Source organism: Columba livia, chromosome 38 (assembly GCF_036013475.1).
Source record: "Columba livia isolate bColLiv1 breed racing homer chromosome 38, bColLiv1.pat.W.v2, whole genome shotgun sequence".
NCBI lineage: Eukaryota > Metazoa > Chordata > Aves > Columbiformes > Columbidae > Columba > Columba livia.
In genome coordinates, this window is record NC_088639.1 from 206,995 (window position 1) to 223,229 (window position 16,235).

The window sequence follows — 16,235 nt, forward strand, 5'->3', positions numbered from 1 at the left end:
GCGTTTGGGGCAAAAACGTGGCGTTTGGGGCACCGGGGCGATGCGTTTGGGGTCAAAAACCACAATTTAGGTGCTTTTATGTGGCTTCTGTGAGAGCTGGTTTTGGGTTAAAAACCCCCATTTTTGGTACTTCTGTGTGGCTCCTGTGAGTGCTGATATTGAGCTTTTCCTGCCTCATATTTTGGGGTAAAAAACCCCAGTTTTGGTCCTTTTCTATGGCTCCTGTGAGTGCTGATACTGAGCTTTTCCCGCCCTGTTTTTTGGGGTAAAAACCCCTATTTTTGGTACTTCTCTGTGGTTCCTGTGAGTGCTGATACTGAGCTTTTCCCACCCTGTTTTTTGGGGTAAAAAACCCCAATTTTGCTTCTGGGCTGCAACTCGATGACTGCAGCCTCATTTTTGGGGTAAAATCCCCCCGATTAGGGGCTTTCGGCCCCCGGCGTGACGTGAAAATTAATCTTTTGCGACTTTATTTTTCAGCCGAATCAGCTGCGTTAGGGCAAAGGCCGGAGCGGAGGATCAGGACCCAGGCGTCCGGGTAATGATTTGGGGACCTTAATCCTCATTAAGCTCGTTGGGGCGGGGGGGTGTCCCGGACGCCTGGGTCCCCTGGGTTTGATACAAAACCCGGCGTTTTGATGAAGTTCGTTAGATACCGGCGTCCCCGTCAGGCCCGGGTGTCGCTCAGGGGGACGGTGACGGTGGCGGCGTCGGCGGCCTTGGGGTGACCGGCTCTGCCAGGACCCAAAAGCGTCACTTCTCGCCCCAAAACCTCTGCTCTTCACCCCAAAATCTTTGTCCCTTCTTACCCCAAAACCTCTGGTTTTCACCCCAAAATCTTGGTCTGTTCTCACCCCAAAACCTTCATCCCTTCTCGCCCCAAAATCTTGGCCCCCTCTCGCCCCAAAACTCTCGCTCTTCACCCCAAAACCTTGGTCAACTCTCCCCCCAAACCTTTGTCACTTCTCACCCCAAACCTCTGGTCTTCACCCCAAAACCTTCATCCCTTTTCACCCCAAAACCCTCATCCCTTCCTGCCCCAAACCCCATGTTTTTCACCCCAAAACCTTCATCCCTTCCTGCCCCAAACCCCCTGTTCTTCACCCCAAAACCTTCATCCCTTCCTGCCCCAAACCCCCTGTTCTTCACCCCAAACTCGGGGTCCCCAAACCCCCTCTTTTCCCCCCAAACTCTTGGTCCCCAAACCCCCTCTTTTCCCCCCAAACTCTTGGTCCCCTCTTGCCCCAAACCCCCTGTTCTTCACCCCAATCTCTTGGTCCCCAAACCCCCCATTTTTCTCCAAACTCTGGGTCCCCAAACCCCCCATTTCCCCCAAACTCTGGGTCCACAAACCCCCTGTTTCCCCCCAAACTCTGGGTCCCCAAACCCCCCATTACCCCCAAACTCTTGGTCCCCAAACCCCCCATTTTTCCCCAAACTCTGGGTCCCCAAACCCCGTTTCACCCCAAACTCTTGGTCCCCAAACCCCCTGTTTCCCCCCAAACTCTGGGTCCCCAAACCCCCTGTTTCACCCCAAACTCTGGGTCCCCACGCCCCCCGCTTCCCCCCAAGCTCCGGTCCCCCCGGAGCTCCTCACCGCATCTCCAGGTCGCGCAGGGTCTCGGGCAGCGGCACGTTGCGCGTCTCGGGCAGCAGGAGGGTGAGGAGGGCCGAGAGCACGGGGGTCACCCCGTAGATGATGGGGGGCAGCACGGGGGCCACGTCGCCGGCCACGCGCACCAGCGGCGCCATCATCCCGCCCACGCGCGCCATGGTGCTGCCGAGCCCCAGCCCCGTCTGCCTGCGCCGGGACAGCCGCCGGTCGGGACGGGAGAAGGTGGGGGGGTGGGGGTTGCTTGGGTTGATTGGTTGATTGGATGGTTGGTTGGACGGTTGGTTGGGTTGATTGGTTGGTTGGGTTGGTTGGATGGTTGGTTGGGTTGGTTGGATGGTTGGTTGGGTTGGTTGGATGGTTGGTTGGGTTGTTTGGTTGGATGGATGGGTGTTTGGGTTGATTGGTTGCATGGTTGGTTGGGTTGGACAGTTGGTTGGGTTGATTGGACAGTTGGTTGGGTTGATTGGTTGGTTGGGTTGATTGGTTGGTTGGGTTGATTGGTTGGTTGGGTTGATTGGGTGGGTGGGTGAGTGGTTGGATGGATGGTTGGTTGGGTTGATTGGTTGGATGGATGGTTGGTTGGGTTGATTGGTTGGGTGGGTGGGTGGTTGGATGGAAGGTTGGTTGGGTTGATTGGTTGGATGGATGGTTGGTTGGGTTGATTGGTTGGACAGTTGGTTGGGTTGATTGGTTGGTTGGGTTGATTGGTTGGATGGATGGTTGGTTGGGTTGATTGATTGGTTGGGTTGATTGGTTGGGTGGATGGTTGGCTGGGTTGATTGATTGGGTGGGTGGGTGGTTGGGTGGACGGTTGGTTGGGTTGATTGGTTGGTTGGGTTGATTGGTTGGTCGGATGGTTGGTTGGTTGTTTGGTTGGATGGGGGTTGATTTATTGGTTGGTTGGATTGTTGGTTGGGTGACTGGTTGGACGGTTGGTTGGGTGGGTTGATTGGTTGGCAGGTTGATTGTTTGGATGAATGGTTGGTTGGGTGACTGATTGGACGGTTTGTTGGATGGGTTGATTGGTTGGGAGGTTGGTTGTTTGATGAGTTGATTGGTTGGATGGTTGGTTGGTTCATGGCTGGATGAGCGGTTGGGTGGGCAGAGGTTGGGCTGTGGTGGCCCCACCCGGTGCAGGTGGCCCCACCCACCAGAGGTGGCCCCGCCCACCCCGGGTAGCCCCTCCCAGCACGGGTGCCCACGTACCTGATGGCGGTGGGGAAGAGCTCCCCGGTGAAGATGTAGGCGCAGTTGAAGGAGGCGGCCAGGGCGCCCTTCCCGATCACGGCCAAGGTCAAGCGCAGCGCCTGCAGCTCTGGGACGGGGCGGGAGGTGGAACCTCGGCCCGGCGTCCCGGGGACCCACCAAAGGGTGGCCCAGGTGCCACCAGTGACCTGGCACCCTCCACCCCAGCGTCCTCCACCATCCATCTTCCACCCCATCGTCCTCCACCCCATCGTCCTCCACCCCGTCATCTTCCACCCCGTCATCTTCCATCCCATCATTCTCCATCCCATTCTCCTTCATCTCTCCATCCCGTTGTCTTCATTGTCCTCCATCCCATTGTCCTCCATCACATCGTCCTCCACCCCATCATCTTCCATCCCATCATCCTCCATCCCATTCTCCTTCATCTCTCCATCCCATTGTCTTAATCGTCCTCCATCCCCTCGTCCTCCATCCCATCATCCTCCATCCCATTGTTCTTCATCTCTCCATCCCATCATCTCCCATCATCCTCCACCCCATCATCCTCCACCCTCCATCTCCCATCCCATCGTCCTTCCCATTGTCCTCCACCCCATTGTCCTTCATCTCTCCATCCCATCATCTTCCATCGTCCTCCACCCCATCATCCTCCACCCCATCATCCTCCACCCCATCGTCCTCCACCCCATCATCCTCCATGCCATTGTCCTTCAACCTCCACCCCATCGTGTCCCACCCCATCGTGTCCCACCCCATCCCCCGCACCCACCATTGGGCACCAGCATGGTGGCCAGGATGCAGCCCCCGGCCAGCGCCAAGGAGCCGGCCTGCGCCACGCGCCGGCCCCCACGCATCACGGCCACGGCCGACGCCAGCTTGGCCGGCACGTCCACGGCGGCAAAGAGCAGCTGGCTCACGTACACGTCCACGCCGAAGCCCTGCAGGTCCATGGCCAGCCCGTAGTACGCGAAGCTGGTGGAGAACCTGCCCCAAACCCCGCGGTTCCGCTCAGAACACGGCACCCGAAACGGCCGCTTTGGGACCCAAACGGTGAGTTTGGGCTCAAGAGGTGGGTTTGGCCACCAAAAGGTGGGTTTGGCCACCAGAAGTTGGGTATTGGCCAACGAGAGTTGAGTACTGGCCAATGAGAGTAGGATAGTGACCAATGAGAGACAGGGTTTGGCCAACGAGAGTTGGGGTTTGGCCAATGAGAGTTGAGTACTGGCCAACGAGAGTTGGGTACTGACCAATAAAAGTTTGGGTTTGGCCAATGAGAGTTGGGGTTTGACCAGCAAGAGTTGAGTACTGGCCAATGAGAGTAGGATACTGGCCAATGAGAGTTGGGGTTTGGCCAACGAGAGTTGGGTTTGACCCCCCAAAAAGGTGAGTTTGGACCCTCAAAAGGTGAGTTTGGACCCTCAAACCAGTGGATTTCCCCCCCAAAACGTGGATGTTTCCCCCCAAAATGTGTTTTCCCAAAAGTCCCTTTTTTTCCCCCGAATCACTTGCCAGACGCAGGCGACGCCGCCGCTCACCCTGCGGATCCCGGGGCTGCGGATCAGGGTGGCCACGCCCCCCCCGGAACCCCCCGGGACCCCCAGGGCCTGCAGCACCTGCGGGGACACGGGGGGTTGGGGGAGCGGGGGGTGGGATCCGGGGGGATCCTGGGGGGAACTGGGAGGAATTTGGGGTGGGATATGGGGGGATCCAGGGGGGAATTGGGGAGAATTGGGGGGAATTGGGGGTGGGATCTGGGGGGGATCTGATGGGTGGGGGGGATTTGTGGTGATCTGGGTGACCAGGGGGGATCCAGCTGGGCTCAGAGGGGGCTGGGGTTGATCAGGGGGATTTGGGGGGCTCAGGATGGTCAGGGAGGCTCAGGGGGATTTGGGGGGATCTGGGGGGCCGGGGGTGTCGTGGTGATTTGGGGTGGGGGGTGGCCCCCCCGTCACCTCTGGGCTGAGCTTGTCACCCTCGTCCCTCCTCCCGTTGACACGAGCGACTTTGCGGAGCCCCTTGAGGGCCAGGTCGGGCCTCCCCGAGATCACCTGCCAGCGCGCGGACTCGGGCAGCAGCCTGGGGACCCAGGAGTTCGGGGGGACCCAGGAGTTCGGGGGGACCCAGGAGTGCGGGGGACCCAGGAGTACAGGAGGGACCCAGGAGTGTGGGGGGACCCAGGAGTGCAGGGGACCCAGGAGTGCGGGTGGGACCAAGGAGTTCAGGGGACCCAGGGGTGACCCAGGAGTTTGGGGGGACCCAGGAGTGCAGGGAGGGACCCAGGAGTGTGGGGGGACCCAGGAGTGCGGGGAACCCAGGAGTGTGAGGGGACCCATGAGTTTGGGGAGATGTGGGAGTTCAGGAGGGACCCAGGAGTTCGGGGGGGGACCCAGAAGTTTGGGAGGGGACCCAGGAGTTCGGGGGGGGACCCAGGAGTTCAGGAGGGGCCCAAGCATCCGGGCTGGGTCCCTTCTCCCACCACCCACTGAGGACCCAGGTGTCCCCACCCCCTCCAAGGGCCCCCCAGGACACCCCAAAACCCAGCATGGTGGGGCAGGGCGGCTGCCCGGACGCCTGGGTCCCCCGTACCAGGAGTAGAGGAAGAAGAGGAAGAAGGGCAGGGACACGGCGAGCTGCAGCCGGCGCCAGTGGGGGAACGCAAAGGCCATGCCGGCCAGCACGAACTGGCCCAGCGTGTAGGAGTAGCCGTTGATGGTGCCGACCACGGCGCGGGCGCCCGTGGGGATCCACTCCATACCTGCCCGGAAACCGGGGGGTCACCACGAGCTCCCGGGGGCACGGAGGGAGGGCGGGGACCCAAGGGGCCATGGTTGGAGGTTGGGTCAATGGTTGGAAGTTGGGTCAACCCAATGGTCAATGGTTGGAGGTTGGGTCATCCCAAGGGTCAACAGTTGGATTTTGGGTCAATAGTTGGATTTTGGGTCATCCCAAGGGTCAATGGTTGGTTGTTTGGTCAACCCAATGGTCAATGGTTGGATTTTGGGTCATTCCAAGGGTCAGTGGTTGGTTGTTGGGTCAATGGTTGGATTTTGGGTCAATGGTTGGTTGTTTGGTCAACCCAACGGTCAATGGTTGGAGTTTGGGTCATCCCAAGGGTCAATGGGGCCAAACTGGGATAACTGGGACCCTCACAGGGGTTGGGGGAAGAGCAGGTGCCCCCGAAGGTCAGTGGTGGTGGGATCAGACACTCCCCTTGTCCCCCCAGTGTCCCCAGGTCCCCCCAGTGTCCCCAGTCTCCCCCAGTGTCCCCAGTCCCCCCCGTGTCCCCGTGTCTCACAGAGCGAGGCCGAGTTGATCGACACCCCCGCCATGGCCATGCCCCCCAGGCAGCGGCACAGACAGTAGGTGACAAAGGTGGGAGCCACCGACGTCACCGTCCCCGACGCCCCCAGCTGCAGGTAACAGCAGCTCAGCACCAGCCGGCGCCCCCACCTGTGGGACACGGCACTGGGAGCACTGGGAGCACTGGGATGGGTGACATGGGGCACTGGGAGGCACTGGGATGGGTGACACGGGGCACTGAGAGCACTGGTATGAGTGACACGGAGCACTGGGAGCACTGGTATGGGTGACACGGGGCACTGGGAGCACTGGGATGGGGACACGGAGCACTGGGAGCACTGGGATGGGTGACATGGAGCACTGGGATGGGGACATGGGGCACTGGGAGCACTGGGATGGGTGACATGGGGCACTGAGAGCACTGGGATGGGAACACAAGATGTCTCTCCCCCTCTCCTCCTCCCAGTTCCTCCCAGCACCTCCATCCCCATCCCCACCCCTTCCCAGTTCCTCCGAGTGCCTCCCAGTTCATCCCAGTTCCCCCCAGTTCCCCCAGTTCCCGCAGTACCTGTCGGACAGGACCCCGAAGAGGATGGACCCCAGCAGGACCCCCGCCATGTAGATGGACTGGGCCACGTCCCGCAGCGCCTTGGCCTCGCACACCAGGTCCCACTGCCCGGGAACAGCCGCGTCACGCCCGGACGCCTGGGTCCCCGTCCCCCTGGATCCCTGGGTCCCCATCCACCCCCGGATGCCTGGGTCCCCATCCCTCCCAGACCCCCCTGACTCCCCAGACCTCGGTGACGACGGTGCGGGTGAAGATGCCATCACGATAGGTCCACCCGTCGCGACAGGGCTCGGTGGCGGCGCTGCCGCCCGTGCCGTTGGTGCCGTTGGCGCCCAGGAGGCCCCACTGGTGCTCCACGAAGCGCCGGCAGCGCTGGGGCCGCTGGTGGCCGTCGTGGGGGATGGCGACGACGAGCGGGACGTCGGCGGCGCTGCCGTTGGCCGCGGCGCGGGGCCGGCAGTGGTGCTCGGGGACGCCCGCGGTGAAGTTCTGCAGCACGTTGTGACTGGCCAGCATGAGCAGCGGCACCGCCAGCGAGGCCACGTACCACACCTGGAAGCGGCCCATCCCCCCCAGCCGCGCCAGCAGCTCCGCAAAGGTCATGGCGAGGTCAAGGTCAGCTGGGGGAGGGGAGGACAGCTGGAGGGGTGGCCAGCAGTTAGCCAACGGTTTGCCAACGGTTGGCCTATGAGTGACCAAGGGTTGGCCAAGGGGTGACCAACGGTTGGCCAAGGGTTGGCCAAAGAATGGCCAATGATTGGCCAAGGGGTGACCAACGGTTGGCCAAGGGTTGGCCAAGGGGTGACCAGTGCCTGGCCAAGGGGTGACCAAGGGTTGGCCAACGGTTGGCCAAGGGTGGGCCAAAGAATGGCCAACGGGTGACCAACGGGTGACCAACGGTTGGCCAATGGTTGGCCAACGGTTGGCCAAAGAATGGCCAATGGTCGGCCAAGGGGTGACCAAGTGTTGGCCAAAGGGTTGGCCAAGGGTTGACCAATGGGTGATGAAGTCTTGGCCAATGGTTGGTTAATGGTTGGCCAAGGGGTGGCCAAGTGTTGACCAAGGGGTGGCCAAGGGTTGACCAAGGGTTGGCCATTGATCAATTTATTGACCTTTAACCTCTTGATCGATCAATCAATTGATTGGCCTCTATTGATCGACCCACTGGCCCATAATCTATCAATCAATGTTGGCATCTTCACCAATTGATCAACTGCTCAGTCGCTCTGTCTTGATCAAGCAATTGACCTATCGATCGATTTATTGAGTTATCATCTTATCAATCAATGTATTGATCGTTATCTATCAGTTTGCCTATAATATTCCTATTGATCAGTCTTTCTATTGATTGATCTGTTGATCTTTAATCTCAATCTATTAATCTTTAATATCAATCTATTGACCTTTAATCACAATCTATTAATCTTTAATCTCAAGCTATTGATCTTTGATCTCAAGCTATTGATCTTTGATCTCAATCTATTGATCTTTAATATCAATCTGTTGCTTTCTCATCCTTTTATTGATCAATGTATCGATCCCAATCTCTCTATTGATCAACCTCTTGACCTGGAACCTCCCTATTGATCCACCTGCCCTCCATTGCTCAGTCTATTGATCCTCAATCCCCCTCCTGTGCATCCATTGGCCTCTCCCGATCAAGGTATTGATCACCAATTGGTCCACTCACCTGGTTACGGCTCCGGTTCCTCCCAGTGTCTCCCAGTCCCGGCTCTGGCTGCTCCCTTGTTCCTCTTGGCCCTGGCCCCGCCCCCTTCCTTGGCCCCACCCCCATTTAAAGCCCCCCCACCCCCTTGATCTTTGACCCCATTGCGGTTCAGTGACACAAAACGGCCCCAACCGGTGACACCCTTGGGTGCGTCCGCCCCCCCACCCCCAATGGAGCCCCTTGAACCCCGGGCGGGGGGGGCATGGAGGGGGGACATGATGGGGGGGGGAAATACCCGGGATCTGTGGGTCCTCGAGGTCCCCGCGGACGCCTGGGACCCCCGAACGCCTGGGTCCCCCCGGACGCCTGGATCCTCCCGGATGCCTGGCTCTCCCGGACGCCTGGGTCCCCCTGTTCCGTCCCCCTCTCCCCGGTGGGGGTCACAAGGCCGCTGCCCCCCCACAGGTCCCGTGTTGCTGTTGGGGGTGGGGCAGCCCAGCTGCTCGGGACCCCCCGCGGGTGGGAAAACAGCCGCCCCTCCCCCACCCTCCCCGCGCTTTGAACCATTTTCTGCTTTTGAAACATTTCTTTTAGTCCATTTATTTTGGTGGGGGGGGAGGGGACATTGTCCCCAACCTCCATGGGGACACTCGGTGGCCAATGTCACCCGTGTCACTTGGCTCTTTGCGGGGGGGGGAGCCCCCCAACCCCCCCCCCCCACTGCATCAATGTGGGGGCTCTGGGGGTGGGATTTGGGGGTTCGGGTCCTGGGGGGGGCGGGGGGGCTCTATGAGGCCCCCGCGGTGACGCCGGTGCGAAGCGGCACCTGGAGGCTCCCGGCGCCGTCCTCGCGGGGGAGGGGCCTGCGGGACACCGACCGTGGGGGAGGGGCCGGGGGAGGGGCCGGGTGGGGGTTGGGTGGTTTTGGTGTCATTGTCCCCCCTTCTTGCCCCATTGATGTGTCCGTCCCTCTGTCCATCCTTTCGTCCGTCGCTTGCTCTGCTCAGTGCCCCACTGTCTGTCCATCCCCACATCCAACCCTCTGTATGTCTGTCCCCAATATCCAGCCCACCCTCCATTCGTCTGTCCGTCTGTCTGTCCATCCCCATGTCCAGCCTTTCGTCCATCCATCCCCATGCCCGGCCAACCCTCTGTCTGTCCATCCATCCAAACCCCTGTCCAACCCTCTGTCCATCCCCATGCCCCACCAACCCTCTCTCCATCTGTCTGTCTGTCCGTCCATCCCCATGTCCAACCAACCCTCCATCCATCCCCACATCCCACTAACCCTCTGTCCATCTGTCTGTCTGTCCATCCCCACGTCCAACCAACCCTCCATCCATCCATCCCCACGTCCCACCAACCCTCTGTCCATCTGTCTGTCCATCCATCCTTCCATCCCCACATCCAACCAACTGTCCGTCCATCCATCCCCCTGTCCCACCAACCCTCTGTCCATCTGTCTGTCCATCCCCACACCCCACCAGCCCCTCTCTCCCTCCCCACCGTGTCCCCCGGTCCGTCCGTCCGTCCGTCCCACCTCCGCTGCAGGTCCTGCATTGTCTCCGGCAGCGCGGTGTCGCGGGTCTCGGGCAGGAACGCGGCCACCAGCCCCGACAGCACCGGGGCGGCGCCGTAGATGACGAGTGGCAGCACCGGCACCACGTCCCCCACCATGCGCACCAGCGGCGCCATGATGCTGCCCACCCGCGCCAGCGTGTTGGCCAAGCCCATCCCCGTCTGCCTGCGGGCGCAGGGGGCGCTGAGGGGCCGTCCGGTGCCACCATGGCCACCCCAGCGCCCGCGGGTCTCACCGGATCACGGTTGGGTAGAGCTCGCCCGTGTACAGGAACGCGCAGTTGAAGGACGCGGCCAAGCAGCCCTTCCCCAGCACGGCCAGCGTGGTGCGGAGCGACCGCAGTTCTGCGGGGACACGCGGTGGTGCCGCTTGGGCTGGTCATGGCAATGGGGACAGGGGGACCCTGAATTGCCGCGATTTCCACCAAATGGTTGAAATAACCCAACTTCTCAATGGGTTGAGTTGAGGTTGGTTTGGTCACTCCAGGTGGTGCTGGAGACCAAGGGCCACCACCCCCATCTCAACCCAATGGGGCCACTGCAGCCACCACCTTGGTGGCACTAGTTGGGTTGGCAATGGGGGACGGGGAGGGGAGACCCCAAAACGCCGTGATTTACGGCAAATGGTCGAAATAACCCAAATTCTCAATGGGTTGAGTTGAGGTTGGTTTGGTCGCTCCAGGTGGTGCTGGAGACCAACGGGCCACCACCCCCAGCTCAACCCAATGGGGCCACCGCAGCCACCACCCCCAGCTCAACCCAACGAGGCCACCGCGGCCACCGCCTTGGTGGCACCAGTTGGGTTGGCAATGGGGGACGGGGAAGGGAGACCCCGAATCGCCGCGATTTCCACCAAATGGTTTGAAATAACCCAACTTCTCAATGGGTTGAGTTGAGGTTGGACCTTCCAGGTGGTGCTGGAGACCAAGGGGCCACCACCCCCAGCTCAACCCACCGCGGCCACCGCGGCCCTCACCTTGCGGCACCACGATGTTGGCCAGGATGGCCAAACCGGCCAAGATGAGGGTGAAGGACTGCGTGAAGCGCCGGCCCACGAAGGTCATGGTGAAGACGGACACGAGCTTGGCCGGGACGTCCACGGCGCCGAACACCATCTGCATCACGAAGATGTCGAAGTCGAAGTTCTGCAGGTCCATGGCCAGCCCGTAGTAGGCGAAGCTGGTGGAGAACCTGGGTGGGGGACGCGGGGTCGGGTGAGCAGCTCGGGGCGGTGGGACGGGGACCCAGGAGTTCGGGGGGACCCAGGAGGACACCCTGGCCGTACCAGACGAAGCTGAGGCAGCAGGAGATGCGGCGCGCGGCCGGCGTCCGCACCAGGTCCAGCACCAAGTGCCGCTGCCCGGCCGCTGGCGTTTCCGTCTGCATGTGGGAGTGCAGGGTCTGGGGGGACACGGGGGACATGGGGGGACACCGGGGGACATGGGGGTTCCTCTGCTCCTTTGGGGGTGGGAGGAGCAGAGAGGGGACTGGGGGGCGGGGAGATCGAGGAGATGGAGATCATGGAGGAGATGGTGGAGATGAGATGATGGAGATGAGGTGGTGGAGATAACAGAGATGAGATGGTGGAGGTGGAGATGGAGGAGATGGAAGAGATGATGGAGATGGAGGAGATAGTAGAGATGAGATGGTGGAGATGATGGAGGAATTGGAGATGATTGAGGAGATGAGATGGAGGAGATGATGGAGATGGAGGAGATGATAGAGATGAGATGGTGGAGATGATGAAGATGGTAGAGATGGAGATGATTGAGGAGATGAGATGATGAAGATTATGGAGATGGAGGAGATGATGGAGGAATTTGAGATGATGGAGATGGAGATGCTTGAGGCGATGATGGAGATAATGGAAAGGGCTGGACAGACAGATGGCCAGTTGTCCGCAGGGATGGACGGGTGTTGGGGGAACAGGTGGGTTTGGGGACCCCCCACCATTGACCTCGGATCAGAACGGTGTCCCCACCCCCACCAGCCCCCGCGATGCCCCAGGGCCCCTTTTACTTCGATGTCCAGCTTGTCCCCTTCCTCCTTCTTCCCGTTGAGCTTGGCCACCTTGCGCAGCTCCCGCAGCGCCTGCTGGGGCCTCCCCGCCATCACCAGCCAGCGCGCCGACTCCGTCACCCACCTGCGGACACGGGCGGCCGCGGGCCCGCCGGGACCCGCTTCTGTTGTCCCCACCGGTACCGCGCCAGGCTGGGGTTCAGCCAACCGTCCAACCTTCTGACCATCCAACTGTCCAACCATCCAACTGTCCAACCATCCAACTGTCCAACCATCCAACCATCCAACCTTCTGACCGTCCAACCTTCTGACCATCCAACTGTCTGACCATCCAACCGTTCAACTGTCCAACCTTCTGACCATCCAACCATCCAACCTCATGACCATCCAACCGTCCAACCTTCTGACTGTCCAGCCATCCAACTCTCCAACTGTCCAACCATCCAGCCTTCTGACCATCCAACTGTCCGACTGTCCAACTGTCCAACCACCCAACCATCCAACTTCATGACCATCCAACTGTCCAACCTCATCACCATCCAAATGTCCAACTGTCCAACCTTCTGACCATCCAACTGTCCAACTGTCCATCCATCCAACCTTCTGTCCATCCTTAACCCTTCTCTCCATCCGTCCATGTTCTTCTCTGTCTGTCCATGTTCTCCATCCATCCACGTTCATCTCCATTCATCCTTCTCCATCCATCTTCTCCATCCAACCTTCCAACCAGCCACCCATCCTTGCACCTTCTCTCCATCCGTCCGTCCGTCCATCTTTCCCCCCCTCCTCCTCACCAGGAGCAGCAGAAGAAGCCGAAGAAGGGCAGGGACACGGTGAGCTGCAGCCAGCGCCAATGGGGGACGGCGTAGGCGATCCCGGCCAGCAGGATCTGCCCCACCGTGTAGCAGTAACCCATGAAGGTGCTCACCAGCACCCGCCCGCGCGTCGGCATCCACTCCAGAGCTGGGGGGACACGACGAGACACCGGGACGTGGACACCAAGATGTGGACACCGGGACATGGACACCGGGACGTGGACACCAAGATGTGGACACCGGGACATGGACACCGGGACGTGGACACCGCAACATGGAGAACAGCAGGGATGTGGACACCAGGACATGGACACCGGGACGTGGACACCGGGATGTGGACACCAGGACATGGACACCAGGACATGGACACCGGGACGTGGACACCAGGGACATGGACACCAAGATGTGGACACCGGGGACATGGAGACCAGGGACATGGAGACCAGGGCATGACGTGGACACCGAGGACATGACATGGACACTGGGACATGGACACCAAGACATGGAGACCAGGACATGGACACTAAGATATGGACACCAGGGACATGGAGAAGAGCAGGGACGTGGAGAAGAGCAGGGACAAGACATAGAGAAAGATGGAGACGTGGAGAAGATCAGCCATGGAGCAGGTCGGGGGCCGGCGCCGCGTACCGAGGGACACGCTGTTGAGCAGCACCCCCGAGAAGGCGGCTCCGGTCAGCAGGCGCAGGGCGCAGTAGGACGCGAAGGTGGGCGCGAAGGCCGACGCCGTCCCCATGGCCGCCAGCTGCAGGTGGCACCAGCTCAGCACCGAGCGGCGCCCGAACCTGCGCGGGACGAGGAACCGTGAGGGGGGGGCAGGAAGGAGCAGGAGGAGAGGAGGAAGAGGAGGAGGAAGGAGGAAGGGAAGGAGGAAGAGAAAGAGGAGGAGGAGGAGGGAGGAGGAAGAGGAGGAGAAAGGAGGAAGAGGGGAGCAAGAGGAAGGGGAGGAGGAAGGGGGAGAAAGAGAAAGAAGAGGAAGAAGAGATGAGGAGGAGGAAGAAGAAAGAGAGGAGGAAGAGAAGAAAGAGGGGGAAGAAGAGGAAGTGGAATAAGAGGAGGAAGAGGAAGGAGAGGGGATGAGGAGGAGGAAGAGAAGGAAGACAGGAGGAAGAAGAGGAGGAAGAGGAAGAAGAAAGTGATGAGTAGGACGAAGAGGAGGAAGAAGGGATGAAGAAGATGGGGTGAGGAAGAGGAGGAAGAAGAGAAGGAAGAAGAGAGGGTGAGGAGGAGGAAGAAGAGGAGGGAGAGGGAGAGGAGGAGGAGGAAGAGGCCGAAGCTCACCGGTCCGAGAGGCTCCCGAAGAGCAGGCCCCCCAGCAGCACCCCGGCCATGTAGAGCGACTGGGCCACCTGCTTCATCCCCCGCTGGCCACACACCAGGTCCCACTGCGGGGACAAGGACACGGGTGGGGACACCCCCGCACGTCCCCAACCCGGCACTGGAGTCGCGGTGACCCAACCCAACCGGCGTTTGGCCAACGGCGACACCGAGACACGACACTTGGTGGCGCTTCCCAGCATCTCCGTGGGCTGAAGGTCCTGCCAGGTGTCACCTGGTCCCTTTTTGTCCCCTCGTTGGTGGCCACCGACCCCCACGTCCCCCCTTTTTCCTCCTGAGCTCTCAGAGCATCAGGTTCCTCCAGCAAAGGTTGGGAAGATGCTCCAGTTGGACAACGTCAACGTGGGGACATCAATGTTGGGACATCAACGTAATGACACCCACGTGGGGACATCCACATGGGGACACCGATATGGGGACACCAACATGGTGACACCAATATGGTGACACTGACGTGGGGACACCGATGTGGGGACACCAGTGTGAGGACATCAACATGGTGACACTGATATGAGGACATCAACATGGGGACACCGACATGGGGACACCAATATGGTGACACCAATGTGGGGACATCAACATGGCAACACCGACATGGGGACACCAACGTGGTGACATCAACATGAGGATACTGACGTGGGGACATCAACGTTGGGACACCAACATGTGGACACCGACATGGGGACATCAATGTGGTGACGCCAACGTGGTGACATCAACGTTGGGACACCGATAGGGGGACACCAACATGGGGACATCAACATGGTGACACCAACATGGGGACATCAACATGGTGAGACCGATGTGGGGACACTGATGTGGGGACATCAACATGGGGACACCAATGTGGGGACATCAACGTGGTGACACCGACATGGGGACACCAATGTGGTGACATCAACATGAGGACACCGACGTGGGGACACCAACATGGTGAGACTGACATGGGGACACCGATGTGGGGACACCAACGTGGTGACACCAACAGCCGCCTTCCGTTGTGTTGTGCGCCCTGTGTCCCCCCCGTGTCCCCCCCGTACCTCGGTGACGATGGTGCTGCTGAAGACGCTGCGGTTGTACGTCCAGCCGTCCCGGCACGGCTCCGTCTCGGGCCACGTGGCGTTGGCCACCGACGCGTTGGGCTCCAGGAGCCACCACTGCGGGGCCACGAAGCGCCGGCACTGCTCGCCCGCCGGCACCCACGCCCGCAGCCGCTCCCCGGGGCCGGTGCCATTGTCACCATTGTCACCATTGTCACCGTCCTCCCAGCGCAGCCGGCACCGGTGAGCGACGCCGGCGGCCGTGAAGTTCTGCAGCACGTTGTGACTCGCCATCATGAACACGGGCATGGCCAACAGGGCCACGGTGGCCACCTGGAAGCGGCCCATCCCCCCCAGGCGCACCAGCAGCTCGGCGAAGGCCATGACGTCACCGGCGGCCCCAAAACCCCCGCGTTGCACCCCAAAAAGCGCTCCCGGCGCCGCCGCGGTGCGACCGGCGACGGATCCTGCGGTCAGGTCAATGGTTGCCTTGCGGTTAATCTTTGACTTTGTAGACAGGTTTTGGGTGAATTTTCAGCGAAAATGGGCAAAAGAGGGCACCGAGGGTGACAACGGGACCTGCGGGTGTCACCAAATGTGCCGACGGGGCCCACGGGGGTCATCAAATGTGACAATGGGGGCCACCAAATGTGACGACGGGGCCCACAGGGGTCACCAAATGGGACAACGGGGGCCACAAAATGAGACAATGGGACCCACGGGGGTCACCAAATGTGACGACGGGGGGTCACCAAATGGGAGAACGGGACCCACGGGTGTCACCGAATGCGACAACGGGACCCACGGGTGTCACCAAATGTGATGACAGGACCCACGGGTGTCACCAAATGCGACAACGGGGCCCACGGGGGTCACCAAATGGGACAACGAGGCCCACCAGTGGGACAACAGGGTGGCCAGAGGGGGGTCTCCTCGTTGTGACGCCAAAAGGAGCCCCCAAAATGGGGCAAAACTGGACAAATTTGGGGTGGGGAGAAAAGAAAGAACTGTAGTTTTTATGAAAATTATGGAATTAAACAAAATAACAATATTTTGAAGGAAA

General features: G+C 60.4%; 2 protein-coding genes across 5 annotated transcripts; both read right to left on the reverse strand.

Annotated features, from left to right (window-relative positions):
- Positions 1 to 467: 467 nt before the first annotated feature.
- On the reverse strand, positions 468 to 8,487 carry LOC102089650 (solute carrier family 22 member 6-like). Of its 3 annotated transcripts, none has more exons than XM_065044405.1 (11): positions 8,383 to 8,487; positions 6,921 to 7,331; positions 6,693 to 6,796; positions 6,120 to 6,274; positions 5,411 to 5,579; positions 4,777 to 4,900; positions 4,334 to 4,437; positions 3,594 to 3,808; positions 2,822 to 2,930; positions 1,598 to 1,801; positions 468 to 734 (listed from the first exon to the last, which is right to left on the reverse strand). In XM_065044405.1, the coding sequence occupies exons 1-11, from the start codon at positions 8,485 to 8,487 to the stop codon at positions 668 to 670; spliced, it is 1,767 nt and encodes a 588-aa protein (XP_064900477.1). In that variant the 3' UTR covers positions 468 to 667. The 3 variants fall into 3 exon arrangements, with proteins under 3 accessions (XP_064900477.1, XP_064900478.1, XP_064900479.1); XM_065044406.1 differs by having other exon boundaries at positions 6,921 to 7,312; positions 8,383 to 8,453; XM_065044407.1 differs by lacking the exon at positions 6,120 to 6,274 and having other exon boundaries at positions 4,777 to 4,872.
- A 473-nt stretch (positions 8,488 to 8,960) lies between these two features.
- LOC102089840 (solute carrier family 22 member 6-B) lies at positions 8,961 to 15,636 on the reverse strand. 2 transcript variants are annotated; one of them, XM_065044408.1, is made up of 10 exons: positions 15,173 to 15,636; positions 14,076 to 14,179; positions 13,425 to 13,579; positions 12,753 to 12,921; positions 11,959 to 12,082; positions 11,225 to 11,340; positions 10,916 to 11,130; positions 10,176 to 10,284; positions 9,902 to 10,101; positions 8,961 to 9,224 (listed from the first exon to the last, which is right to left on the reverse strand). In XM_065044408.1, the coding sequence occupies exons 1-10, from the start codon at positions 15,554 to 15,556 to the stop codon at positions 9,034 to 9,036; spliced, it is 1,767 nt and encodes a 588-aa protein (XP_064900480.1). In that variant the 5' UTR covers positions 15,557 to 15,636; the 3' UTR covers positions 8,961 to 9,033. The 2 variants fall into 2 exon arrangements, with proteins under 2 accessions (XP_064900480.1, XP_064900481.1); XM_065044409.1 differs by having other exon boundaries at positions 9,028 to 9,224; positions 9,902 to 10,105.
- Positions 15,637 to 16,235: the final 599 nt, after the last annotated feature.

Excerpts from the sequence above, each read along its gene's own strand:
- LOC102089840 (XM_065044408.1), bottom strand. The coding sequence starts at position 15,556 with ATGGCCTTCGCCGAGCTGCTGGTGCGCCTGGGGGGGATGGGCCGCTTC. Across the intron at positions 14,180-15,172 it reads GCAGCACCATCGTCACCGAG|TGGGACCTGGTGTGTGGCCA; the intron begins GTACGGGGGGGA and ends TTGTCCCCGCAG. Across the intron at positions 10,102-10,175 it reads CTCTACCCAACCGTGATCCG|ACGGGGATGGGCTTGGCCAA; the intron begins GTGAGACCCGCG and ends GCCCGCAGGCAG.
- LOC102089650 (XM_065044405.1), bottom strand. The coding sequence starts at position 8,487 with ATGGGGGTGGGGCCAAGGAAGGGGGCGGGGCCAGGGCCAAGAGGAACA. Across the intron at positions 4,901-5,410 it reads CTCTTCTTCCTCTACTCCTG|GCTGCTGCCCGAGTCCGCGC; the intron begins GTACGGGGGACC and ends CTGGGTCCCCAG. Across the intron at positions 4,438-4,776 it reads GTGACAAGCTCAGCCCAGAG|GTGCTGCAGGCCCTGGGGGT; the intron begins GTGACGGGGGGG and ends GTGTCCCCGCAG.